Source organism: Citrus clementina, unplaced genomic scaffold (genome assembly GCF_000493195.1).
Source record: "Citrus clementina cultivar Clemenules unplaced genomic scaffold, Citrus_clementina_v1.0 scaffold_2, whole genome shotgun sequence".
Lineage (NCBI taxonomy): Eukaryota > Viridiplantae > Streptophyta > Magnoliopsida > Sapindales > Rutaceae > Citrus > Citrus x clementina.
This window is the reverse complement of record NW_006262688.1, coordinates 33,249,020-33,275,985: the sequence shown is the minus strand read 5'-3', so window position 1 is coordinate 33,275,985 and position 26,966 is coordinate 33,249,020. Positions and strand designations below refer to the sequence as shown.

The following is a 26,966-nucleotide window of genomic DNA, read 5'->3' as shown; positions in this document are numbered from 1 at the left end:
CGACAAAAAATAACGTGGCGGACTCAGATCACCGTCACTGTCACAACGACTTTACTTTTCCTGTCGGATAAGCTTAAAATCTTGCGATCAATTTCCTCGTACAAAATAAACTTTTCCCAGGACTCCACGAATTAAACAGTCAAACCCACGTCACCCGACTTACAAGATAAGATAGCTTAGAAGTATTAAATAAAAATTATAAAAAAAATAAATTTATGTAATCTTCATTAGATCTCAGTCTTCTTAATTTAAACATGAATACTACGTGTATCCTAAGCATGGAATTTCGAGTAATGGATAATCTCGCCACGTCTGTTTTCATCGGTTTCCACTATAAATATTCCATCCCCACTTCCACTTTGTATCTATTCCAGTCCTCTTCTGTTAATTAAAACATAATCATTATCTTTGGTGAATTGTTGGTTTATTATTTACGAGTTATATCTCTTTCTGAAGATCTGTATTTTTTTTCGTCTGAAAGAAGAAAAGAGAAGATGTTGGCAATATTCAACAAAGGGTTAGTGAATCCACCTCAAGAGCTACACAGCCCAGCTTCGTTGAGTTCATCAAGAAAGCCGAAGCATCCTGAGGAGATTTTCAAGGAATTTTTAATTTCGCAGCCTTCTAATGCTTTTTCAATCAACTTCGGAAATGCAGCTGCTCTCGCTTATGTGCCACCAGAAAATCCCAACTCCGTCTCCCAAAGGTACCCATTACATCATGATTATTGAGATATATGATTACTTGCAATAAGTATTTTTTTTCCTTTTTATATATGTACCCAAAATTGGCGCAGGTGGTTTTGTGGCTTACATAACATATACTGCATGTTCATGGGGAGCTTAAACAACTTGAGCAGCCTCAACAAACAATATGGGCTGTCAAAAGGCTCCAATGAGGCCATGTTTGTTATTGAAGCATACCGGACCCTCCGTGATCGCGGCCCATACCCGGCTCATCAGGTCCTGCGAGATCTTGATGGCAGCTTTGGTTTTGTGCTCTATGATTGCAAGGCTGGAACTATATTTGCAGCACTGGCAAGTCCTCTAAACTCCTTCGTCTTTAGTCTTTAATTAACGCGTGAAATTCGGTCACTAATTTTACATTAATTAAAAAAAAAAAAAAGGTTCATTCTTACAATTTCTTGTTTTTGTTGGGCAGGATGCTGATGAAGGAGTGCGACTCTTCTGGGGCATTGCAGCTGATGGGTCCGTGGTCATTTCTGACAATTTGGAGCTTATAAAAGCAAGTTGTGCCAAATCATTTGCACCGTTTCCAGCCGGTATGTCGTCTGCAATTAATTAAGTTTATATTAAACGCCAATATTTATATCTTTAATTTTATATTTTAAAAAACTCGGGAGCTTGATTATTCAAATATAGATTTTATAATAAATTGGTTTGGTGGGTGCGATGCAATGATCGCATTGTAGGGTGCATGTTTCACAGCGAGCAAGGGCTGATGAGCTTTGAGCATCCAACGAGGGAGATGAAGGCAATGCCTAGAATTGACAGTGAAGGAGTAATGTGTGGGGCTAACTTCAAAGTCGATGCTCAGTCCAGGATGAGAAGCATGCCACGTGTTGGCAGCGAAGCGAATTGGGCATTGTCCGGCTCCCATGCTTGGGCCTAAGCCTAGGCGCAAGCGCAAGATCAATAAGAAGATTGAAGAAATTCCACTCACATTCTCTGTCCAGTTCCATTTTCTGTTTAATTAAATTAATTTTTTTTTTTTTTTGGGGTTATTTTACTTTTTGGGCTTTGTTTACACAACAATAGAGTCTGCGGTCTGTCTCTGTATGTATTTGCTCCCACGCTAATGCCAGTAACTGGATGGATAAGCGTCTCTACTCTCTAATGCTAATTGTATGCCCAGCCGGCTGCTGCTCTGCACACACACACACACACGCACACACACACATATATATATATTTGAGAAGGTGAATAGTTCAATCTTTCTTTTTGTTTTAAAAAAAATAAATCTTTTCTACTCCAAATAAGGTTGGGCCGTTACTACTAATTTTAGAAAAAATTTCGGTATGAACAGTTACCGTAATTAGATTATTCTAAAAGAAATCAAATCAAGAGAGCCTTTTTTTTTCTTTTTTTGCATAAAAAAATATAGCTTTCATAAAATTAAACTGATAAGAGTGAAATGACTTGGGATGGAGGTGATCCCAGCCAGACAAGAAGATGATCAAATACAGAAGCTTCTTTTGCCAAAGCATAACCTCTAGTGTTACATTCTCTTGGGACATGCTGGATTCTTGATAAGAAAATCTTGGGTTGTATATTTTATCAATCGTAATCAATCAGATTTGAATACAATACGACTACCCATGCCCTACAACCTACGATAATCTACTTTGCCTTTCATTTGTAGAGATCAATAGACTAACTGAAGAGAGAACACGAAATTCATTTTCTTTAGATACATAACTGATTTAACAACTATTCTTAAAAGAACCAAATAACTGACTTAACAACTATCCTTAAAATAACTGATTTGGTATCACAAGTGTTGGTGATCCATTAAATACCCCCAGCTTCAGAATAGAATTTCACTTAGCCCACCCATTTAAAATAAAACCCAACCCACCGCCAGTACCACATGACTTGGCATTTGATAATTTTAGTTATCAAAATCACATGGTCAACCACAAAGAAAATAATCTGCCTTGCCCTTGAAACAGAATAAGTTCATATAAAAGCAGCACGCAGGTACTTTGCGTGGAAATTGAATATAGCTCTCTAGCAGTCAAGAAGCTAGATGAATTTGGGGCTCATTGGCTGTAGTTCTGAGTGATTTAGTAAAAGCCAAACTGATGGGGCATGTCACGACAATGCTCAGTCACCAAAACTCCTCAAAACCAAATGGTGTTAGTTCAGTCTCTGCAAACTTAACGGGCAAAACCAGCCAACTTATCAATCCTGATCCACAAAAATCTGCAATGTGTTCAGAAAGATCGGAAAATCAATCCATCAAAAACACTGTGCATCACAAAGACCGCAAAGACAGCAAATTATCAATGAAGCAGAACCAACCATCAACATGAAATGGATCATGTCAATTTTATAGCTAGGGCAGTAAAAAAAATTAATATATTCTTTCAGATTCGAGATACTAAATCAACTGATCAATTTGAAGCATTAAAGCATCTATCAAGATCACCCGACATTCACAAAACTAGTGTTTTTTGAAAGATGATTTGGACAAGTTCTCGACTATAAGTGTGTTTCAATTAAATGTTGCACTCAAAACATGGAGGCCTACGCTTTGCAGGCCAAGAGTTCTGCAGCACTTCCAGTAGCCTCTTCTCAGCTTTACAATTCTTACTGTGCCAAAATATTCCATATTACTATTCCAATATAAGATTTTACCAAAATCAAGGTTCCAAATATGTTTTCATGCATTAATGCTCATTCAAACTTTCCCAATTTTATTCAATTCTGAGATAACTCAGCAACCAACCACTTAGCTGAGATTCTCAGACATTAAAACTCTGCAGTATTACCGAAGTTGGACAAACCAGATTTTAGAACACAGAGCACTTAACACTAATCTCTGATGAACAGTGCTAAGAACCATAGATCACCAACCTCTAAATCAGGCAAAGAGTCATAGGTTATCTTCTCTATCTTGTCGAACACTGTAATGCCAGTGATTCTTTGAACTCCGAGTTTCGTAGCAATCAGATTCTGCATACAAAAAGACGGCACAATTGAATTGGTTAGAGAAAATGAAACAATCAAAAGTACAGAATGGGATACAAGAATCTTGTTCATACCAAGTGAAAATCTGTGGAACCAAAAGCCTCCACTGGTGCTAATGCCTGTACACAGTCAAAACCATATATATCAGTAATGGAAGAAATCAGTATTTCTATAAACTGAAGGGTCATGAATAAATCAGGGATATCCACATAAAAAGGGTTTCTATCAGCCAACCAAATTGTGTTACCATTATCCGAAGACCGTTAATCATAACAACTTTCTCCTCATCTGAATCATTTTGTGATAGCCAAATTTCAAAGGGGCCCTGTTCTTTGTCCGTCTGGTTTGTGAGCTTTAACTTTAACTGCATCAACCACTGACTACTTCAGTTTAACTTTCAAACCAACACTAGCTTGGTGCAGCACTAACGGTTGAAGAAATTAATCCAAAGAGGATACCATATGGACTTGAAACCATAGGCCACATAAAAGGAAAGTTGAGTTCAAATCCAAAGATGATACCATATGAATGAACATTAGAAATGAATGATATTTACTGAAGAGGGTACACTGGAATTCATAAGCAAAATGCTATGAAATTCAAATGCTAATTACCAAGAATGGTTTATCTATGCCGACAACAGAAGGAACCTCCACAACATTCAGCTCAATCTCCTTGCTAGTGATGGTCTGTAAATGGAAGTTTTAAGACACTTAGGACAACATCCACCAAATACGAGCATTTCCATACACCATACATACTGAGATTGCAGAGAAATCTGTTGCATATGAGTGAAATTTCTGAAAACCTTTAAATTTAAATTCAATTATGCAGCACCCAATCAAATTCTATGTAACATCTCTTTCGCACTCTTGTTTTCTAGAATTGAAACAAATTATTAATCTTTTTTAAATTTCATTGTTATCTGACTCTTAATCTGCTGAGTTTATTAGATCTGTGATTTTATAGATATCTCATTTATTAGATTCGGAATTTTCTTTTTCCCCTCTAAGAGTTTTAGCTTCGTTTTACTATAGCTTTATGTTCAATAAATCTCATCTGAACAATTTTTAAGCTTTCTCGTTCTTCAATTATTAAAGAATGCACTTACAGTGCCAAGAATTTGCTGTGTCTGTAGGCGACCAGGTTCACCCAAATTTGTACGCCATGTTATTTGAAGTTTACCAAGAACATTACTTCCTTGAACTTTCACTGGCGAGGAAGAACCATGTGACAACATTTTTAACTGATATAGATAGTTGTGAATCCCTCCACCAGATCTGATGAGTACTGGTGGCTTAAATATCTCTCTGCCAGAATATGATAAATCAATAACAAGAAAAGCACGAGAGATCAGATTTTGTAGATAACAAATGTACATGAAAATTGAATTAAAAAATATTTAATAATGAAGCGAAACACAGAACAAATCTTCGATTCAAAATACCCAGTATATTTTATCTGGACATACCTACTTTGAGCATTGTAATCAGAATGGGGTCCATCAGCTTTAAGCATTGTTGCATTCCAATTCTGAGAAGGCTCAAACTCAACTTGGTCCATATAAAGGTTTGATTTTGTATGATTCTCAATGCATGCCTCTAAAAATGTTATTTCCTGACACAGAAAACAGTTATCCATAATGTGTTTTCCAAAGGCAGCAGTCATCACCACAATTTCTTGAAACTCTGATAAAACCAGAATAAGATATTACAACTTACACCTGAAAATGCGTTGCACCTACCTTAACAACACGGACCTGCAGAATGAAGTCATAGTAAGCAAGTATTAACTTTGGGCAAGAAACAAAATACACACCTAGCATTGGTTCATGAAATCGATTTCAAGCTAATACCTTGGTCCGAACTGAAAGTGGATTGGAGACAATGAACTTGAAAAACTGTGGAAGATATTTCCGCTCTCCCTCGCCGTCACTATACAATGCTGTGCACACAAGCCTAAACAAATTCAAAATGATTGACATCAGAGGTGATGGATGCATAATTCATAAACAAAATAAAGAAACCAAAAGATCAGATTAATACTAACGTATGAGCTCCGAGTTCTTTGACATCATGTTCTACGATGAAATCATAACGTCCACCCGCACGTATTGATTCAACAGGTGATTTTGACGTATCCAAAAGCAGGATCCTCTGCTTATCCGTTTGAATTTCTGCCTATTTAATGGAAATAATTAATTTTTTATTTTTTATTCAAGCTAAATATGTCCTTCATTTGAAATGAAATTATTGAAAAAAAAAATACCTTAATAACAACATCTCTAACTTCCAAAGTGGAACTTTGTTGATACTAATGTAGCTACAAAACGTCTCTCCCAAATAAATAGCCCTGTCAATCATAATTTAACAAAAAAGAAAATGAATAATTATAATTTGTTTAAAAAAGAAAATTGGGAAAGAAAAATTAAAAGGGAATAGGGACCCAAAGGCTTGGGGGAGGACGAGGAGGCCGGAGAGGCCGATGGAATCAGCGAAGTCGTGGAGGAGGAATCTAGAGCGATAGGTGAGATCGGAGGATTTGTTGGTGGTGACGTCGCTAGCTATTAGTGGAGGGAGGTTGGAAGCGGCGATTGGATCGTCGAAGATGTCCTCGCCGATGAACAGATCGGTTGGGTCTACGCGAAGAGGAGGCTCCACGTGTAATGACGGCCTACATAGCCTCATCACTCTGAAGGCTAGCGAGTGTGTTCCTGGCGTCGAGCTCATCCTCAGTCCCCTCCTCACTCAACCACTCTTTACTCAATCTGAATGAATTGACGATGATAATCAATTGAAGTAAAATTTGATTACAGTTAGCCAACAGTAGGAGGAGAAAATCAGACTCAGACCAGACGCATCTCCTCTGCCCCGCTCAGCATTAATCGGTTTTGTTTCAAATTCTTATGTATCAACATAAATTGATTTGCTCTGACCTAAATGCCCCCAGACGCTGTACTTTCTTATTGAAAAAGCAAAGCTTGGCGCCTTTGTTATCTATCATCCTGCGACAACCGTCATTTTCCCAGTCAGTTTTCAAATGAACACCGGCTGATTTGGAACTTAATTTCAGAGTCTAAATATACTGAAAGTCGAAGCAAATTGACAGTAATAACAGTTAACGTCCTACTGCCAGTTTTACTGCATCTTCTTCTATCGTACAAAAAGCGAAAAAAACGAGGACGTTCGTAAACGTTCGATTTCAACATATTGTCATTTGTACATAATAAACAGGTTTCAATTAGATTGCCTAATATTTACACACGAGGAATTGGGTCATCGGTTTCAAGCAAATTATCTAATAATACTACTTTTCTCACATCCAAAAGTTGCTCCTGTCAAACGATTCCACCAACTACAAACTCAGCACATTTCTAACAGACAGCAGACAGCAGACAGCCTGTCTTGTCACAAAATATTGTTAACATTAATCCATCAAAATTCTAGGAAGAGTTTCCAAGAGCTGCATTGCTGATCCATTTTATCATTCCTTCAACCTTCTGTTCAACAGTGGGTGATCCGACAGGATGGCTATAGATAATCTTCTACCAGTGCTTTTTAGGTATTCTGCTTCGTGTTCATATTCTGTCGATTGTTCGTTCAATCATCCCCTCACCATATGGCAGGTCTGTATTTGTTCACAGACAAAGATGTGTCCTGACAATCATCTACACAACTCGAACCCAGGTTCCCCCGCACATAGGACAGCCAAATGCCCAGCGGCTGATCCACCAAGCCTCTCGGTCGTTTTGATTTGGTGGATTTGTAGCACCTGGTGAGGCAAAAGCTGCAGTCTGACGCAAACATCTAATGCACTGCACCACAAACAGTCAAAACTACCTTGAGCTAAACAATTAAAAAAAACCTCTGCATCTCACATATTATTGTCCTGCCCTAAAAAGAAAGGCAATAATCGACTACATTAAGCATTGTTAAAATTTTAATAACAGATAGAGCCGCCTTTATCTTTATCCCATACCTTGTACCAAACTCCTTCAAGACCAGTCTTCCAAACAGCCGTCACAACATCTCTTCGAGATCCCATAATACCAAGATAAGCCCCCAAGCCTACAGAAGTATTCAAGCCAAAAGCTGCATCTCTTTCAGACATCCTGCGTTTCCTCGGCCACAAGCCATGCGAATCGTAATAAACATCATGATTTCCTGAAGAGTTGACATCAACTGAATCTACCCAATTACTTAGCTTGGGAGTATCATCTACAGGGCCAACATCCTCCGGATCAGACCAAGGCCCACCGAACATATTCCGTCTGTGCCACTCTTCAGCCGGTGGGTGGAGCTCTAACTCACGAAGTAAAAGTCCAGCAGCATCTGCACCTCTAGGCCTAGGCATGTTCTGTGTACACATTTAGAATGGAAGATAGAAGCTCAGAAGAAAATGAAATCCAAGTTTGAAAAACAAAGACAAATTATGCAAATTTCAACCAAGAACTAGGACACAATTAAGATCAAAACCTAGCATCTAAGCAAGCTTAGCAGAAAAATAATCAAATACAGTTAAATGATTAGAATTTTCAATAAATATACATCAATTGCATACCAGGACAAAGTTAAGGTCAAAGCCTAGCATCTATGTATCTGGTGGATTAGGCAAAAATAATACAAAAACCTACTTGAGTTGTTTAGAATTCAATGACCCTGGCCAATACCATAAGCTAAAAGATGTAAATAGATGTAGCTTTTGTCACAACCTCTTCTCAGCACCTTCACCTATTTCTAAAAGACATATTCTTATGCACTAGAATTATAGGCTTTCACATGAATTTGACAGCATCATAGGTTTTCTTATCAGATCACAATTAGATAGCAGGATTAAAAATTATACAAAACTACTTAGCATCGGTAACAAAACATGAGAGGCAATCTCATTATCTCATTGAAATCATCAATTTAACAATATTTACATAACGACACAGGTACCTGCATATGTGGACCAAGGGATGCTTCTACAACTTCAGGCAATACAGTGTAATTCCCATCAATGTAATGCAGCCGCACTTGGATGTTGCTGCTTCCCACCTGAGAAACCGGTAGTGGGTGTGACAGGGCTGCTGTACGCCTACAGAGGTCCATTAGAATGAGAAAAAGGACCTTCACCTGCGAGACAGTTACATAGAGTTGTTCAGGTCATGCCTATGACTTCTTATTTAAAAAAGCCAACAGTTGAGTTCAAGAATCAGAGAAAATGTAATTAGATTGATGAAAAATAAAAAAGCTATTGCAAGTAATATTTTTATCCAGACACCATTATTACACGAAGAAAAAAAAAACAGTTTGTACCTCCTCAAAAGTATATCCTTGACCAGCATTACCAAAACCCATTTTTGGCCGGCCAGCCGGACCTTCTTCAACTCCTTTTGCACCAGGTACAGTTTGACCAGCTCTTGCTACCTGTCCTTCATCTAACTTTACCATGGCTGATGTAGGTTTTCCAGGAACAGAATTGATTTCCTCCACCTTGCCAGGAGCACTCAGCTGAGGTTTCTGCACATTTGCATCATTATTTCTCTGTGCATTTGCCAAAAGGCGAGGTTGTTGAGCTCGCCGAAAGAAAAAACAGAAAAGCAGAAGTTGGCATAATCTATGAAGAAAGTGGCAGTCCCCAATGAGCCTGACAGCAGGTGTTCCAGGAAAAGTCCCAGTGTTGATGCTTATTGGCATGAAGGAAGATGGACCGCTTATGGGGTTTGAGGTTGGATTGGACACCCCATCATTGGTGCTACTGATCTTAGCAATAGCACCCTGTACCCAAGCTTGCATCTGGGTACTTCCAGTTGAGCTTGTTGTACCACTCTGACCAGCTGCATAAAACGTTATTACACTGTTAGAAGAACTTCTGGGGATAATGATAACAAAGCATGAAAAAAAATTGAAAATAATTTACAGCAGTTCCTCCTTTCTTCATTAGATGACAGTGACCGAAGTATGCTCAAATGGTATAGGATAAAATGAAATTCAGTCAATTCAAATTACGCAGGAATTACAGAACTTGAGAGTTCCACAGGAATAAGCCCCATTTCCTCCAATGTTATCCTATCAGAGGAGAGGTGGATACTGACCCTGACTGGCTGCAGGAGTTGCAGAACTTTGGGTAGGACTAGCAACCATATTGCGATTGCTGCCAGTGCCGGCAGTAACAGCATGACTTGCCAATGTCCGACAAAAACTTGCATAGCGCCGCAAGCGTGTGATAAAATGTGATGCTAGATCCAAAACAGCATCAACATAGGCCTGCACAGCCATGACAAATAGATTAACTAAACAATCATGTCAACTAAAATAATCTAACTTTTAAACAACATGGACATAGCCAACTTAAGAACCCATTCCACATCTTTGACTAATATCAGATACAAAATTTTTGCAAGAGGAAAACCTAGAAGAAAAATGCCAGCTGCAAAGAACATGAAGACAAGTGCATCGAGGACGTCACCAAGTTACTGCCATCATGTTTGTATACCAGTCAGCGAAATTCTTAACCTTATTTTAGTGTTTTCTCTTAATCATAACAGAGGCATCAACTGATTTCACTACAAATTTCCACATGACCAAGAACTGAATGTACAAAAGGACAAAATACGGATAGATGTAGACCTGAATGCTTGCAACAAGAGCAGGTTCAACAGCCATCGCTTCAGGATCAATACCAGACAACGTCTCACCAGATGCCTGCCACGGATCAGGCACCAAAGCTGAAGGATTTATTAAAGCTGATTCAATTCCTTTCCCCAACATATCCAGCAACAACCTTGCTTGCATATCTAGTACCATTGCCCTAACTTCTTGAGCATTTGTACCTTCCAAAAGTCGGCATTTTATCCTGTCTAGGCTCTGCTATGAAAAAAGAGAAGTTTGCTTATCCAAAAATGATAGAGCCTGGACTAAATGAGTATCAATGATGAATGAATTATCATGTAAAAGTGCTAGCATAACAATGTGATTAAGATTTCTGCTGAAGCAGTCAAGCCAGGTAACCAAGAGGAGAAATCCTCTGTGCTTTCCTGGTCAAAACCTCAAAATATTCCGTTGAGTAACTCCAAGCAACCGATAGAAGTATTAGACCCCATTTTGAGTCAGCTGGGGAAATGAGCAAACATGGAGACCATCTAGATGGGATTCGGTATATGTAACTCAACAACAGATTCATCATATGCAATCAATGGATAATCAAAGGTTGTTTTAAGGCTTTAACAGCATGATAACTTAGATCACGATAGCTACATAACATCATCATACATCACAATTACATAGAGACTAGAGGATTTGGTGAAACCCAAACAGCAAATATAGTGGAAGGACTGCTGAAAGAAGGGAACAGTCTAAAGCAAACTTAAGAAAGAAGCTTGACGGGCAAAGAATCAGTTAGCCATGCGCGAAAGATCCATAAAACATCATGAGATTGATATTCAAAAGGAAAAAAAAATTAATACTCTTAAAGACCTTTTTTCATTGTTATAGTTAACAATTTGAAGACAAATGACCATGAGACGCAGAGATGGCAAGAGTTAGAAGAAACATACGGGACCATATTGTTGTCGGTGCTGAATAGAAGGAAGAGAATGAAAATCCGCATCCAAGACAGCTATGACACTGTTCAGAGAAACTGAAATATAAGAATAATCACCCACATTAGAGAGAGGTATCACAAATCATCATAGAGATTCTCTCAAGAAGACAGCATATAAAAAAGAAATACACAATTATACACTTTTTTTTAATAAAAGACATTATTTTCCAGATAATTAAAATCCTTATTCCAGCATAAAATATTGTTAATTTTACAACTAAGTCAAAACATTCTTACCAATGCCATCCTCGGCAGCACTCTGAGTACAGCCAACAGCATCCCACCAATCCACATTAACCAAAAGGCTCCACCAAAACCTGCTTTGACAACAGAAATAATCAGCATCACCAAGCATCAGATTAAAGTGACTGCTATCCGTTAATTATTTGACATGATTTAATTTGGTTATATATATAGTGCTGATCTGGTCCAAGATCCTGGACTTTACTAGAGACCAGAAAAGCTATTAAACCACTTTCCCGGATTTTAACAAATTCAGGATCCTGGAATGGAACACACACACACACACACATTATTTGTACATACAAAATTCCAGAACTAAATTCCGAAAAACAGACTTGCATATCATTTACAAAAACTATTGATATTATATAAAATCAAAATTAACAAATAATCAACTGCAGTCTAAGAGTCGGTTCTAAATTTTACATTTTTGAGTAAATATCAACATACCAAGCCAATTTCTCAAGAGCAATAAAAATTGCATAACCAGTTTCAGCAAAATGTCATTTAGAGTGATTTGATTCCTTAATTTTTAATTTTCGGATAAGTGAGAGTGAGATCAGAAGTGGACTGAACCAATCATTTAGCTAACAACAAAATTCTAATGGACACTGGATAAAAACTTAATGTATTGTCAAAATTTTTTTTAAAAAATGTGAAGTTGTCTAGAGTACAACTATTAAAGAAACTTGAATGTGAATGGTCATTTGTTGGTGATGTCACTATACATTCAAGCGGGGCAAATTGTACAGACACAAGTATATAAAAGTTGTATTTCCCAGTATACTGCAGTTTTATACTTCAAATGAGAGTTGTGAGGAATGACATGCATACACAAGTGTTCATATAGTTAGATATGCAGTCCAATATAATCAAGGGGAAGGCATGAAAAATTACTCCTACCAGGTTTATGATAAGTACTTTCATATAGTACCTCTCAGCAATCGCACGTTCCCAGGTTGATGAGTTGGCCTTTACTTGACTACTTGGAACAGCCGGAGGAAGAACACGAATTATTTTCAATATGGTGCGGTCCTTGTTAGTGTCATGCCAAACAGAAGCTGAACAGCAACTTGTAGAAGAAAAGGCAGGTGCCGCAATTGCAGATCCAACACTAATCTGGTAGTTATCAACAGGTGCGAAGTTTGGACCGGAAAAAATGTGGACCCCACCCCGAAGAAGGGCAATAGCAATTTCACCACCATGAGCAGAATAAACAATTCTAGCAAGCGATCTAATATCGCTTGGCAAATCAAAGGGATCAAAGCTGACTATTTTTGATTTCTCAAGACCAGAATCAGTCGTTTTCCATACATCACAGGTTGGTCCTGCAGCAGCTGACTGGTGAATTTTAAAATTACTAGTTGGTATGCTTGTATCCACTTTTGAAACCCAAACAGTTTGCATGGGTGCCTGCCCACCGAAACTGGAAGTGGGATTTCCAAATATTTGATGAAGAACAACAGGCTGAACTGATGATTCCCAACGCTGAACCCTCCATCCTGTGATAGAAGGACCCTCATCTGGATCGTAAGGGGACATGTACTGCCCTGCCAAATGCCAAATCAATTGTTACTTTCATAGAAACACAATGATATCTGGATTTATAAACAGCTTTGACTCCTATAAAACATAAAAAGACAGGCCCCATATTTGTCCTAGTCATGAGTAAATGTTATAGGAAGAGGCTTGGGCTATTGTATTAGAAAAGTAATTAAAAAGACCAGGATGCACCAATGGGACAGCTATGACACCAATTAACATGGATCACATCCCATTAGGGTCCAACAGGCAAAAGGTTTTGCATTAGCAAGAGCAGATTTCCAACAGAGAAAAAGAGAACAAGAAATCATTGGGAACTATGAATTCTATAAAAGTATAAAAGGAATTTGTATCCATAAGTGTTATGGGGGTAACAGAAACACTATAAAGGAATTGAAAAACTATAACAAAAGGATGCTGTAATACATACATACATACATACACACATATATATATATAGGTCAACATAGTCGGAATGATAAACAAGTAGATAAGCAAACAAACACGTATGCATTAAGGAATGCACAACATTACTAAAAGAATATTATCAGCACACATACACGTATCCGGTTGTAGTAACAACCAGAATTTGACGTCAAAAGTTAAATTCTAAAGTGAGAACAGATAATACCTTCAACTATCACAACAGCTATCACAGAACCACCACGAGTTGGGTCAAAGGCAACTGCGGTTACTCCAGAGCCCCACGTAGTGGTTGCTGCAGATTGAGCTGCTGCCTCAGGACTAACATACGCAGAAAAATTTGATACTGGAGAACAATGAAGGGTTATGGCATCACTGAAATTTTGATCTGTCAACTTCCTTCCTTGCTTTGCTTCAGACAATAGATACTCTTGCCAGCTGAATAAATACGCAGCCAAAGGGGCAAAACCTGCCCACTTGGGTGGACTAAGTGAAGGTGGTACCCCATTGCTAGTGGTTGTCTTTGGAGCTGCCTGAAATCCATTTCCAGGACCAGGAGTGACCTCCCAAACAACAACAGTAGAGGGATTTACAATTGGAACACCAGCTACATGCATGGCCCCACTGTCTGTTATGATAACATCAGCAGCCATGATCCCACTAGGCCCAGCACCCAAGAGACCTTTTGCGGTGGGAAACCACTTTGATGCTGCACCATTTTGACTAGGAGGCCACTGGGACCAGTTAAGTTGAACAGAGCCCGACGAGAAAACGGAGCAGACACAGAGAAAATTCGGCCACCTATCTGAAATAGAATCATACATTAGATTGGAAAAAATCTGGAGCAAGTTAAATCGATTAACAGAAAATAAAGTGAAATTATTATCCCCCCACCCCCCCCCCCCCAAAAAAAAAAAAAGTGACATTCCAAACAATGCTGACAACATCATAACAAAAGCAGTTGAGCAACTGAGTTGGCACCATAAGATGCCTTTTCCAGAATTACATTATTTTCGTCAGAAATAAGGAAATTTCTGTTTATCAACTGTTGCGCAATCAAAATAAAAGAGAAAGATAGAACTACACGAGATGTATTGGCTAAAACCAAAAAGGCACTTATCATTCAGATAACCAAACACTCTCTAGCTCATGCAATCATTTGCAACAACTATCATGGCATTACTGCAGGAGACAAAAGAACCATCCTGGTAACAATCTGAGGACAATTTTGATTCAATTTTTTCACAAAATAACGGCAAATTACCAGAACTATCTGCATGCAAACAGTGACAGCAAGAAATAACTAGAACCCAAAATTCATGAACAATTGCAAACCCAAATGAAAGTTCCTGTGCATGATTTTTCTAAACCCTTAAGAAGCAGCAAGAAGAAAAACCTGAAGTTTGAGAATTCTGCGAAAGGAATTTTTCTTCAAAAATTGACTTTGCATTCGAAGGACTAGTGGATTTTGAGGAAAGCCACCTATACTGATCATTAAGACAACAAAACAAGAACAAAAGTGCTTAGAATAGTAACAATAAAGGAAATAAGAATATTTTAGGACTCAGAAGCATTGAAGACAAAAATAAATGCATACTGGAGACACCCCTGAGAGCCACTTCGTAACGACTGCAATATCCTGCCGCCATTCATGCTCACGCTGCCAGCAGCTAGCATCACGTGCTAGATTAGCTGGTCCCTGCGTAAAAAGACCAATAATAAGCTCAAAAGGAACTTATAATAAAGAGGCAACCAATGTAGCTACAGTTGCATCGCTGCACCAAAAATGAGAAAAGAAAAAGAAGCACGTAACATATATAACTTGCACCCGACAGACATGTACACACAGAATTAAAGAAAATGGTCGGACAAGGGTGGCTTACATGAGATGGCTGAGTCCATATCGTCACTCGCCCATAGAAATTAGCTATTAATAGAGCACGAGGGCATGAAGTAGGGGACCATTCAATAAACTGAACAGAATCACGAGGACAATCTGCAAAAGGATTCAATGCAACAAAATAATATTAAACTCAACTAAAGAGAAAAACCATGAGCCATCACAAGGTTTGATGAACTAGAAATTACATAAACAAGAAGGTGTTATGTTAAACAGGTATTATAAACACTAAACCACTTGGCAAACATTAATTCAATAGGTACATGTATGGGAACAAATAGCTAAACGGCACAACAAATTACCTGCTATGACATTAAACACTGCACACTCAGTAGGTCGCTCTGGTATCACAATATGTATGGGGATCCAAAACGGTGTATTCGCGTTAGAGCTGCAAAAACAAAAGAACAATCAAAACCGTACACCTATGCTCCCACAAAAGTCAAAGAAAAAGGTCAGATTCATCAAAATTACTAATTGGCATATCATCAAAAGCAAACACAAATGATATAAAGGAAAATACCTTGGAATCCTAGCGCAAGTTTCAGAAGCACAAGCAATAGCATTCAATTTGCCACACCAAGCAACAGCACTGAAAGGACAAATAAGCACAAAACATACAAGAGCTTTCAATAGAAATTAGAGTTAGAAATAAGAACAATAATAGAAATAAATTAGTGGCAAAATGAAAAACCTGAAATTGCGACACAATTCAGGGACACTCATTTTATGCTGCAAATTGGACCTCGGCTGCTTGAGCCGAATACAAAAGACAGTGGCCGGAGTAACCGAATCTTCATCCATGGGATCGTCCGATTTCGCGGAGGCTTCCTCCTCAGCAGCAGCAGAACTAAGAGTGTCCGACTTGTCAGGCTTAATAACAGTATCCACAGGCTGAGCTGCCAAATCCTCCTCAGAATCCTTATTATTAGTATTGGCGTTAGGATTAGGAGTATTACTACTATTATTATTATTATTCATTGTAACGAAACCCTAATTTATTTATATGTATAATAAAATAGAATAAAAAAGTAGAATGAGAGGGAGAGAGAGAGAGAGTGTGTGTGTGTGTGTGAGTGGTGGTGTAAAAGTCGCAATTGAAGGCGACAGATAGTACTGTTGGAATTTGTTGAAGAGAGAGAGAGAGAGAGTGAGTGGGGTTCGAGTGGGTGGTTTTATTGAATTTTAAGAGATTGTTTGTGGCTTTTTAGGGCTTCCAACTGAGGAGAGGAGACAAAAGCAGTCGTCTTTGCGATTCCAATCCATGTGTTGGCCGTTTGTTATGACTTAGGACTTTGTTTCTTCTTTCTCTTTGATTTTGCTTCGCTGTGCTGTGCTCGACGACATCGCCTCCATTTTCTTATCCTTTTACTTTTTTTCTTTTCTTTTACTTTTTTTTTTTTTCCCGTCCGAAAATGGCTGGCTCTGTATCTAGTCTTATGGGCTGCTCTTCCTGTGTTTAGGCTATTGGTCCTTTGTTTCTAAATTCGTCGCCTCCAGCAGATCACCTGTGTCTATGAGTTGACATTATTATTATCATCATTGTGACCCTAAATTTCCAAAGCTTAGATAGAGGAGAAAAAAAAAAAAAAAAAGCTAATTGTATATATATGATTGACATAATTTATCATAAATCAAAGAATTTATTCCTCCCAATTTTTTTTTTCCTTTTTCTAATTTATGATAAAAAAATCTATAAAAAAAAAAAAACTTAAACCATTTATATTATAGCACAACTCATGTTCCTAACCTACGTATTGTATGATATCTCCTCACACTAATATCTGAAGAGACTTGTGTAGTTATGTACACAAGTCGAATCCGTTCGTTTGGCACTACTTATTCAAGTGAAAGAGTTGGCTACTGCTTGGATCGCTCGGGGCATTATGGTTTGCCTCTATGGGTGCATGGGTTCCATTTTTTATAAAATATTTCTCAATTTTCTAATGTGTGAATATATGTTATATTCAAAATGAGTGATGATAGAGCTACAAATTCTTTTATAAATTTATTTTATACATAAATTCATCGGTTAAATGAAAATATAAAATAACAAATATAAGACTCTGTTTGGTATATCTTTTTAAATAGAGTTTATTTAAGTAGAGTTTTTGTTAGTCGAACTTTTATAAGTAAAGCTTTTATTTAAAAAAATTTAGTTGTGTTTGTTGTCAATGAAATTTTTTATTAAAAAACATAAAATTAATTTAATAGACACGTTTCTTAAATTTATGTTATATATGAATGAAAGAAGATTGATAAATAAGTAAAGATATTTTAGACATTTTAACATTTTAAAAAAACTTTTCAACCTCTACTCCCAAAAAGCCAAAATCAAAGCTTTTGTTAGTAGAGTTAAAATCGCTTATTTAATTTTCAAAAGCTCTACTAAAAAAAAATAAAAATTTTGATAAGAACTTATGAGATTAAATAAGCACTTATGAACATTAGATAAGTCATACCAAATAGACATTAAATATATACCACTTACCTATGTTATTTTCATAATACTCAATAGCCTACTAGCACCATAATTTTATGGTGCGTTTACTAATCAATAATCAGAATATAATGGAATCTGAATGAGTTGAAATGGGAATCATGAATGAGAATTAAAATAAATTGTTTAATTGAACTGTAAGAATTGAAATCGTAACGAAATTCATTTCTATTGATGTGTTTACTTTGTCTTAAAATCAAAATAAACTATCATAATTTACTAAAATATCCTTTGTAAATTATTGTCATTTGGTATTAATAATAATAAAAAAAATTTACCGATGTCGTTATAAATAAATAAATAATAGAAATAACTAAGAACAATGATGACATTAATAACAACAACAATAACAACAACCATGATGATGATGATGATGATGATGATCACAATAACAACAACAACAATAACCTAAAAGGCTAAAACTTATATTTCTTATTTTTAGTATTCATTTAATTTTAGTTTCAATTTATATGATACATTTAATTTACAAAAAAAAATAAAAAGTGTAATTGAAAACAAGGACAATATTATATTGTTATGTTTACTAAATTGAAATGGAAATCGTAATGGAAGAATTGGATGGATAACGTGTTTACTTGTTAGTTGATGCACGGGATGGGAATGAGGTGCATGGGACTGGCACGATTTTAGATTTAATTCATATAGCTCTAAATCTAGGAGGGAGGTTGGGAATTAGAACTCCATTACATGGAAAGATAGTTTTATCCCCACTATTTTCAATATTCCCAAAATACCCTGTTTATAATTTAAAAAATATAAACTGAAAAAAAAAAGATGAAAAATGAATAAAAAATTATATATGATATTTTTCTTATACTTTTTATTTTAAAATTTTTGTGTAATTAATGTAAATTTAATATTCTCAAGATCAAATATTAAGTAATTGACCCATTTACTCTTTTTTTTCCCTTTAAATTGTTGGTGCCAAGGAGTTATTGTTGAATGTTTTGAGAATAGTGGGAGGGTGTCATCACCAAAAAAACTCATCTAGTGTTACTTTTTAGATTCTTATTTACTTATCTATGTGTCAAATAAAAGAGTAAAAATGTAAGTTTCCTCCTAAAAGACTTTTTAAATAAAAACAAATTAATATGATTTTAATCAAATTATTCTTTCAGCAAATTTAACTATCCTCTATTTTTTTAATAATTTACTTATAATACTTCTCCCTCTCACTAATAATAATATAAAAAGTTGTGTAATATTATTTGAAGAAGTAGAAGTCACTTCACTTCTCACTATTGAAAAGAAAGAATAATAATCTTGTTCAAAGAATAAGAATCTCGTTTTTAAAAGCCTTTTAGAACTCTTTAAGCATTACCAAAAGTTTTTTCTAATGAAAGTGTCATCCTCTCTCTTCAATATTAAAGAATGAAAAGTATTGTTTCCTTTGAAAAATCTTAATTGGAACCTTTAAGATAATATTATATTGTTATTTTTTAAAATCTCATTATTATTAAAGAGAAATAAGTGCTATAATTGATATTACCTTGATGGAAGTAATTTATTTTTTATTTGAGTTTTTTTTGGAAGAGTGTTTTATTTTTTGACTCTTCTATTTGCTATATAAATAAACAAATAAGCATTAAAAAAAATTAAAATTATAAGAGTAATACTCTTATTAATGTGACTCTTCAAGATTTAGGATGTTTTGCTCTAACTCAAATATTTTACCACCAAAACCACATGTTCGGTGCTGAGTGTGTGCCCAAGAGTAAAGCTACAATTCTTTCCGAAGTTGAAATTACGCCGTGATTTTCTCTAATTGTGTTTTCCCAACTTTAATTGACCTGAAGAATGAAAAATTTCTTCCCAATGGGGGAGCTTGGAAACATTAAGATTCGTAAAATCTATAAGCAACTTGCCTAAAACTCATATGACCCGACATTAATTACATTGGGTTTCATTTTTCTTCCGATAGACGTGTGATGATAATATGCAGGACACTTGGGAAAGAGCGGCACACAAGTTTGTGAATTCACGCACTCATGCTCTCTCGAGTCTCGCCATTCGACGTTTGACTTCTTAGAGCACCATCGTCAGTCAAGTCCCGGAAAAAATTGCTTGTTTATTAATCATGCCAGCGACATGGCATAGATATTTCGGTGGATTTTAGAATTGAACGGAAGGTTGAATGCTGCATGATTAAACTAAGTTAATTGGGTCAAATAATATTAAAGTGTAATGTAATTTTAAGGTCAGGTCAGACTTTGGTATACCTTCATTATGATTTTTACCAACCGCAGGCTTAATTAAACATCAATAATTCCACATATAACACGCACGGCACAATTGTTTTGAAAATGTCCACCAATTTGAAATTCAGCAAAATCCGAGGTTAGGAATTTAAGATAGGAAAAACCATTACCACCAATTGGCAATTTTTGTTGACAATTTTTTTTTATTTAAAAAAACAACAAATTGTTGACATTTTCTTGATATCGGCGCTGATTATTATTGGCACGTCAAGAAAGCGTCAGCATGACAGCATCTTATAAAATTAAACTTGTGATTATTTACAAAATAATGGGTGATTAAATCGTCTACTAATTTTTGTTTTATGTGTTCAGATTGGAAATTTTTTTGCTTTAACTTATATATAATATTTTTATATTATCTCGTGATTCAGGAAAAGGAAAAGAGGACAGCTGACCTTATTATATAAAAAATCTAATTTATTTACAATCGCCAGTTTTCAGTCCGGTGGGGACCTGAGTTAACTTGTTTGTATGTAATTTTGCAGGGGATTACTATTAAGAGATGCATTAAATTATTTAATTATGGTAATTAAATTAAATCCCGAGGCCATAAGAAATAAACAAATAAATAACGGATGGAAAATGAAAAACGGTCGCGGTCGGGTTGGGTTGGCACTTGGCAGTGTGAATTGGGAGAGAGAGAGAGAACACGCAAACTATTGAACCGGAGGCTGGAGCAATATGAGCAGTTGATCTTTTCAATCCAACATAAACACAAACAAACAACTTTACAATTGTTCTTCTCAAAAAAATAAAAAAAAATTTACATTTGTTCAATTTTTTTTTTTAAAAAAAAAACCTCACTAAGACTGCAACTGATTTTTTTTTTTCCATGTTAACATTATTCAATTTTAAGACTTCCCATTAAAGGAAAATAAAAAAAGAAGCAATAAAGAAAGGAATTCAAAAGCAGAGAAGATATCCTGTGATCTTTCATTAGGAAGCATGGGCATACTCTTAAACTAAATTGGAGAAAGCTTGTTTGCACAGAAAAAAAATCGAGAAAAGCGTTAAGTGCTCTAGTCAACTTAACGAGGTAATAGTTTTAATTATCTTCTTTTTCTTCTTTTTTTTTTTTTGTGTGGTTTTTGTACTTGAATTTAGCTTGGCTTTTGCAGATAATTAAGTAAACTGTAGGTGACTAAATGTTATGGTTCTTCTTCTGAGATGAATTTAGCTTTAAATGGGGAAATGGGATCGATTGATTATCAAAAGACCTTAGAGTGTGTGATTGAAGTTGGAAGTTTTATTTAATGTGAATCTAATAGTTGTTGCAAACTGAGCTTGGTTATTTATTGTGATGTTTAGTGTTATGGGCTATATTAGATGATGCTTATTGATATTTGATCTTTTCATTAAAATGGGTATGATGATTTGGGTATTGATTTAAGTATCTGGAAATGGGATTTCAGTTCGTGTCTAGAAGGTATCCATGTCAGCTGGGAGGTAGCGGCTGATTATCAACACGCAATTATGAGTTGTAGGTGCTTTGGTGGCTCGCGTTTTCACAGCAAGAAGAGCGCTGAGCGCGAGGCTCCACAAGGAGTAGATGGTGAGGACTTGAATGAGTTCTTGTACTGAACATTACATGATATGTTATTGGAGCTAATGAAAACCGAAATCTCGTTAATTGTTCCATGATAGTTACATATATGTAGTAGATTTCGATGAGATTGACATTGCATTTCTTGTTGTCACTGTGGCTTTATTTCCTTGGATTGTATGAGCTATATGATTTAATCAATACTTTCATTTTGATGTGAGATTTATACCATTACTAAGAAAGAATGGGTCTTGATATGAACTGCCAACCAATTTGACATGTTTGAGTGTTTTTCTTATATCACTTTGTACAAACAGCAAATGAAAGTTCTATGCCGGATTATAAAGTTATGAAGTTGCATTTGTCTATTTCTTCCTGAAATCTTAGGCCTATTATGGTGAAATGGAAGTTATTGTGAGAAACTGTTCTAAATGACCCAGTTTAAGCAGTTTGAGTACACAATCTTAATTTTAAGTGATCTTCTTACCATTTTAGATTTGATTTAGTTCAAAATCCCATTATAAATTTAACTGCTCAGCTTCTTTTGGTTGGTTCTAAGTAAATTTTGTTGCTCTGGCTAGGGGAATTACTGAGGAATGTCAACCATTTTTCTTACACTGAATTAAGATCAGCGACAGATGATTTTCATTTAAGCAATAAGATAGGGCGAGGAGGTTTTGGAACTGTATACAAGGTACTCAAGATTTACTGATGGTTTGACCTACTAAGGATGGGTATGGAACAATATTCAATTCAATATCATCTTGTGCATTATGCATCACTTGTGTTTAGGGCTAAATTGTTCTATTTACTGAAGATAATCAACTAATGTGGATTGAATTTCATGACATGATCCCCTTTATGTTTCCTAAAAGAATTTGTATGATGCCTGATATTCATAGTTTCGAGTTTCGTGGTAGATCATAACTTTACATTATAGGATGTGAATATTGTGATCGTCTTACTTCTGTTTGCAAAAATTGTTTTTACAATTATTAACCCTATTCTAATATTGCTAGGGGACCCTAACAAATGGAAGACACATTGCTGTGAAGCCACTTTCTGCTGAGTCAAAGCAGGGGGTGCGTGAATTTATAACTGAGATCAAGACTCTATCAAATGTCAGGCATCCTAACCTTGTTGAGTTGATCGGTTGCTGTGTCCAAGGAACAAGACGGATATTGGTTTATGAATATGTAGAAAATAACAGCCTAGATCGTGTGTTATTAGGTGAGTTAAATCAAAGTTTTAGCATGAAAGTCGCATTTTTTATCTTTATACACATGGGAAGAGTGAATCTATTACTCATGTGTTTGTAGGTGCTACAAAAGCAAATATAAAGCTGAACTGGGAAAAAAGATCTGATATTTGTGTGGGTATTGCTAAAGGTCTCGCATTCCTTCATGAAGAACTTGTGCCACATATTGTGCATAGAGACATCAAAGCTAGTAATATACTTCTTGACCAAGAGTTTAATCCAAAGATAGGAGACTTTGGATTGGCTAAACTTTTTCCAGATAATATCACTCACATTACAACAAGGATAGCAGGAACAACGTATGCAATCTTCCAACTCTCCTGCTGCTTGCTATATGTTGTTTGATATTGTATCTTTTTTGCTTTGGTTTAACACTACAAAATTGCTGCTTCTCAGTTCCCTATGAAACTTTCATTGCCATGAGTTCAGTGTAGCAAGTTGTTAGTGTCTGCAGTGTATTTCCTAAATTCAGTGGGTTTGTTTACCAGACCATTAAGATGCTTATTCTGAAATTAATTGTCTTGTATATCCTGCTATCCATGCCACTGTTTGTGTGAGGGTATGTCAAGAAGGATTTTTGTAATTACAGCTTATAAGGTGTTAATTTATGGTATACCTTCTGAAAGTCATGTTGTGAGAAAGCTTATTATCAGCATAATTAGGTAATGCGAACTACGTACATGAGAGTGGAACCCAAGAAAAGAGACCAGTAAACCAGAGAAAATGAGTTTGAACAAAAAAGACAGTATCCATTGTAGATGCTACAAAGAACAAAAGTTCCTCAATATGTATGTTGAAGATAATCTAATTAGGAAGATGTGAAGATAGTGTTGTTGTCAATAATACCAATAAGAATTTTTATGGATTCCTATTTCTTGACTTATCACTAGTGCTTTTTTTTCAATATAGTTTGAATATATTGATATGCTCCCATTGATTGTTCTACAAAGTCCACCCCCAACTTCCATCTTCCCCGCTCTTCTTGAAGTGACTGTACCTGAATTACATTTTCCTTTTCCTTTTCTTTTATAATTTTCACTAAAAAATTATGGCACAGGCTAGATGAATTGATGTGACCATATGTAACTTGAACTTTCCCTTCTAATGAACTTGTTAGGCTTTGAGACAACCAAATCAGGAGGATTGTGTCAAATATTGTCATCAGTCCTCCTATTAGTCCTTGTATAAACTGAAGTGATGGAAAATGTAGATTACTAAATCCCATGGTTTTATTATTTGCAGTGGCTATTTGGCACCAGAGTATGTATTGGGTGGCCAGTTGACCATGAAGGCTGATGTTTACAGTTTTGGGGTCCTTGTACTTGAAATAATTAGTGGAAGAAATAGTGGAAAGGCAATGTGGGGACAAATGAATAAATTTCTTTTGGAATGGGTGAGTTGGCTTATTATCAGTGACATTATTATTATTGTTGTTGTTGTTTTTTATATGAAATTCAAAAGGGTATTAGTGGAGAAAAATCAAAATAGAGTCCACCCTCTATTTTGATTTTCTCCACATTATTTAATAGCTGCTTTTGTTGCTCTAGCATGTTGACAGTCCTGTATTGCTTGCATCCAACACTTTTTTATCTTCTATTTTGTGAAGATGATGACCAGTTATTAGTCAAAATATGGATCTTCAAGTAAGAAGACTTGCAATAGTTAGATTAATCAACAAGCTCTTTTCAGATTTAAGAAGGCTAAAGATGCTTGTGCCTAGCCTTATTTCTTGCCTGTAAATGTCTCCTTTTCTTACATGTTTGATGAATGATTTGTTTGTGTCAATAGGCATGGCAGCTCCACCAAGAGGAGAAACCCTTGGAGCTAGTGGATCCAGAGCTTGGTGAATATCCACCGAACGAAATCATTAGGTACATGAAAGTTGCTTTTTTCTGCACGCAAGCAGCTGCTAGCAGAAGACCACAAATGAATCAAGTAATCAAGATGCTTACAAAGAACATCCGGCTCAATGAGGAGGAGCTTACAGCCCCTGGTCTTTTCCAAGACTCAGAAAGTAGTAGTGTTGGTACATCGGATAAAAAATCATCAGACTCCACTTTTCAGATGAGCTCGGTTCCTGTCACCATTACGCAGGTGACACCCAGGTGAAGAATGAAGTATAATCTGGTACTTAGTCCACAAATGTTTTGAGGGTATTTTCTGTTCATTTTGACACAAGAAGGAACTCGTGTGCATGAGTTATAATTATGAAAAGAGGAGAAAAAAGAAAAAATCAAGAGACTGAGGGAGGAAATTTAACTTACCAAATGGAAGAACACGGAAAATTTGTACTTGTGGTGGTGGCATGTTGATCTGACGTGTAATTACACAAACTTTATATGTCACCATGTTAGTCTGTATCATTTTTGAGATCTTTTGGTTAAAGTAACAAATTTTATAGGTGCAGATGTGCTGCAAGGACAATTGTGATTGATTGCAGTAAAAACAGAAATGAAATTATAAAGATTATAAAGCATGGTTAAAAACAAAACCAAGTGAGCACCTATGCGTCCAGCGTATGGATGCATACCCACGAGCAGGAACAGCGAGCCTGAAACCAGGGCTTTTCCTGTGACAAGCTGTTGCTGTCGGGACGGGAACACTGTTAGTACGCATTATAAATTTGTGAGTGTGCGCTCCGCTTCGCATTTGGTTTCCGATAGTTTGTGAAGTGTGTTCCATTACGCTTTTGGTTTTTTGTTATAATTGTGCAATCATTTTAGTGAAAGACAATCATTAAATCAATGTAATTCATGTCTCTTATTACTTTATATAATAATATAAGATAAATAAATATCTCACACCCGTTTGATGAAAATTTAACGATCTTAAAAAAATAAAATATTATTATTTTATATTTTTATGACCATTAGATTTTTATCAAACAACTGTGAGACAGTTGTGTATCTTACATTATTATGTAAAATAACTAGTGCCGTAATTCATATAATAGATTTACAATGATGGAACCACTACGGATGTGTAGGTGTGTCAATGATATGAGATGTTTTCATCTAATCAATCATTTGACGTATAAAGTGGTGGATCATATTAATTATGTGGTGTTATCAATTATAATTATATTATATTACGTCAGTTTATACAAATTATTTTGTATAAAAAATTGTGACTTTTCATTATTATATACTATAACAATAAAACTAATGATACATCTACACAATCGTGCACAAATTTAGATTAGCAATATGCATCCCGCCTCAATAAAAAGTAAAATATTTTAATGGATACCTTAAGTCACTGTCAAAGTTGCCCCCAAAGATTTGCCTTGATCCGGTTAAGACGGGATTAATAAAAATTAAAATATTTTAATGGATACCCTTAAAGTTTGTATTGATAACATTACCTAAGAGCATCTCCAAAATATTATAAATTTTACTCTTCAAATATTTATTTGCTTACCTATGTGGTAAATAGATAAGTAAAAAAAGATATTGTTCTCCAAAAGACTCTTCAAATATAAATGAGTTAATCTTATTTTAATTAAATAACTATTTTTTTAAAATGAAAAGTCAATAGTAATTAAAGCACATTTCTTTTTGAGTAATGATACAGCCACAAACTCTTGTACAAACTTATTTTGTACAAACTGATGTGGCATGATACGATTAGTTGAATTAAATATCACTTGGCCCACATGATTTGTTTTTATTAATTTATATTTTCATTCAACCAATGAATTAATGCCACGTCAGTTTGTACAAAATAAGTTTGTACAAGAATTTGTGGCTGTATCATTACTCTTTCTTTTTTTCTTCAATAAAAAGTAATAAAATATAAATTGAAGAGAGAGAAAGTAACCCTTCAAATTTGAAGAGAGATGATCATTTCTTATTTGAAGAAACTTAATTGGAATATCTTTTGGAACCTTAAATATTGATGTAATTCTTCAAATAAGTAATAAAATTTTATTTGAAAAGTCTTTTGGTAATGCTCTAAGAAATTTGTAAGAATGAGGCT

The 26,966-nt window shown here is 35.6% G+C and overlaps 4 protein-coding genes across 5 annotated transcripts; 2 read left to right on the top strand and 2 right to left on the bottom strand.

The window, feature by feature from the left end:
- The first annotated feature begins 153 nt into the window (after positions 1 to 153).
- Positions 154 to 1,857, top strand: LOC18053543 (stem-specific protein TSJT1). The gene is made up of 4 exons (XM_006449245.2): positions 154 to 706; positions 797 to 1,037; positions 1,162 to 1,282; positions 1,433 to 1,857. Exons 1-4 carry the CDS (start codon positions 495 to 497, stop codon positions 1,630 to 1,632), a joined length of 774 nt encoding a protein of 257 aa, XP_006449308.1. The 5' UTR covers positions 154 to 494; the 3' UTR covers positions 1,633 to 1,857.
- Positions 1,723 to 6,733, bottom strand: LOC18053542 (trafficking protein particle complex subunit 13). Its single transcript, XM_024190328.1, is given in 13 exon segments — positions 1,723 to 2,945; positions 3,600 to 3,698; positions 3,788 to 3,832; positions 3,961 to 4,077; positions 4,328 to 4,402; positions 4,825 to 5,023; positions 5,185 to 5,330; positions 5,458 to 5,472; positions 5,569 to 5,671; positions 5,763 to 5,893; positions 5,982 to 6,019; positions 6,022 to 6,065; positions 6,159 to 6,733. Coding segments are annotated over 13 exon segments (1,317 nt in total). The 5' UTR covers positions 6,443 to 6,733; the 3' UTR covers positions 1,723 to 2,924.
- A 164-nt stretch (positions 6,734 to 6,897) lies between these two features.
- Positions 6,898 to 16,764, bottom strand: LOC18053541 (mediator of RNA polymerase II transcription subunit 16). The gene is made up of 17 exons (XM_024190980.1): positions 16,703 to 16,764; positions 16,103 to 16,393; positions 15,932 to 16,000; positions 15,711 to 15,799; positions 15,392 to 15,504; positions 15,106 to 15,207; positions 14,905 to 14,995; positions 13,717 to 14,313; positions 12,478 to 13,093; positions 11,538 to 11,617; positions 11,254 to 11,336; positions 10,328 to 10,564; positions 9,793 to 9,964; positions 9,014 to 9,534; positions 8,654 to 8,830; positions 7,692 to 8,069; positions 6,898 to 7,527 (listed from the first exon to the last, which is right to left on the bottom strand). Exons 1-17 carry the CDS (start codon positions 16,762 to 16,764, stop codon positions 7,381 to 7,383), a joined length of 3,825 nt encoding a protein of 1,274 aa, XP_024046748.1. The 3' UTR covers positions 6,898 to 7,380.
- Positions 16,765 to 21,037: 4,273 nt separating this feature from the next.
- On the top strand, positions 21,038 to 25,447 carry LOC18053540 (putative serine/threonine-protein kinase). Of its 2 annotated transcripts, none has more exons than XM_024192115.1 (7): positions 21,038 to 21,223; positions 21,600 to 21,739; positions 22,312 to 22,424; positions 22,750 to 22,960; positions 23,119 to 23,287; positions 24,231 to 24,381; positions 24,777 to 25,447. In XM_024192115.1, exons 2-7 carry the CDS (start codon positions 21,661 to 21,663, stop codon positions 25,095 to 25,097), a joined length of 1,044 nt encoding a protein of 347 aa, XP_024047883.1. In that variant the 5' UTR covers positions 21,038 to 21,223; positions 21,600 to 21,660; the 3' UTR covers positions 25,098 to 25,447. The 2 variants fall into 2 exon arrangements, with proteins under 2 accessions (XP_024047883.1, XP_006449305.1); XM_006449242.2 differs by having other exon boundaries at positions 23,050 to 23,287.
- Positions 25,448 to 26,966: the final 1,519 nt, after the last annotated feature.

What these genes read in the sequence shown, in the direction of transcription:
- LOC18053540 (XM_006449242.2), top strand. Translation starts at nt 21,661, where the DNA reads ATGAGTTGTAGGTGCTTTGGTGGCTCGCGTTTTCACAGCAAGAAGAGC. An exon ending in GGCTCCACAAGGAGTAGATG is followed by an intron (nt 21,740 to 22,311) that starts GTGAGGACTTGA and finishes TGCTCTGGCTAG; the next exon opens with GGGAATTACTGAGGAATGTC. An exon ending in CCTAGATCGTGTGTTATTAG is followed by an intron (nt 22,961 to 23,049) that starts GTGAGTTAAATC and finishes ATGTGTTTGTAG; the next exon opens with GTGCTACAAAAGCAAATATA.
- LOC18053541 (XM_024190980.1), bottom strand. Translation starts at nt 16,764, where the DNA reads ATGGAGGCGATGTCGTCGAGCACAGCACAGCGAAGCAAAATCAAAGAG. An exon ending in ACTTGCGCTAGGATTCCAAG is followed by an intron (nt 15,800 to 15,931) that starts GTATTTTCCTTT and finishes TTGTTTTTGCAG; the next exon opens with CTCTAACGCGAATACACCGT. An exon ending in TTGAAGGAGTTTGGTACAAG is followed by an intron (nt 7,528 to 7,691) that starts GTATGGGATAAA and finishes TTTGTGGTGCAG; the next exon opens with TGCATTAGATGTTTGCGTCA.
- LOC18053543 (XM_006449245.2), top strand. Translation starts at nt 495, where the DNA reads ATGTTGGCAATATTCAACAAAGGGTTAGTGAATCCACCTCAAGAGCTA. An exon ending in CCCAACTCCGTCTCCCAAAG is followed by an intron (nt 707 to 796) that starts GTACCCATTACA and finishes AAATTGGCGCAG; the next exon opens with GTGGTTTTGTGGCTTACATA. An exon ending in GAACTATATTTGCAGCACTG is followed by an intron (nt 1,038 to 1,161) that starts GCAAGTCCTCTA and finishes TTTGTTGGGCAG; the next exon opens with GATGCTGATGAAGGAGTGCG.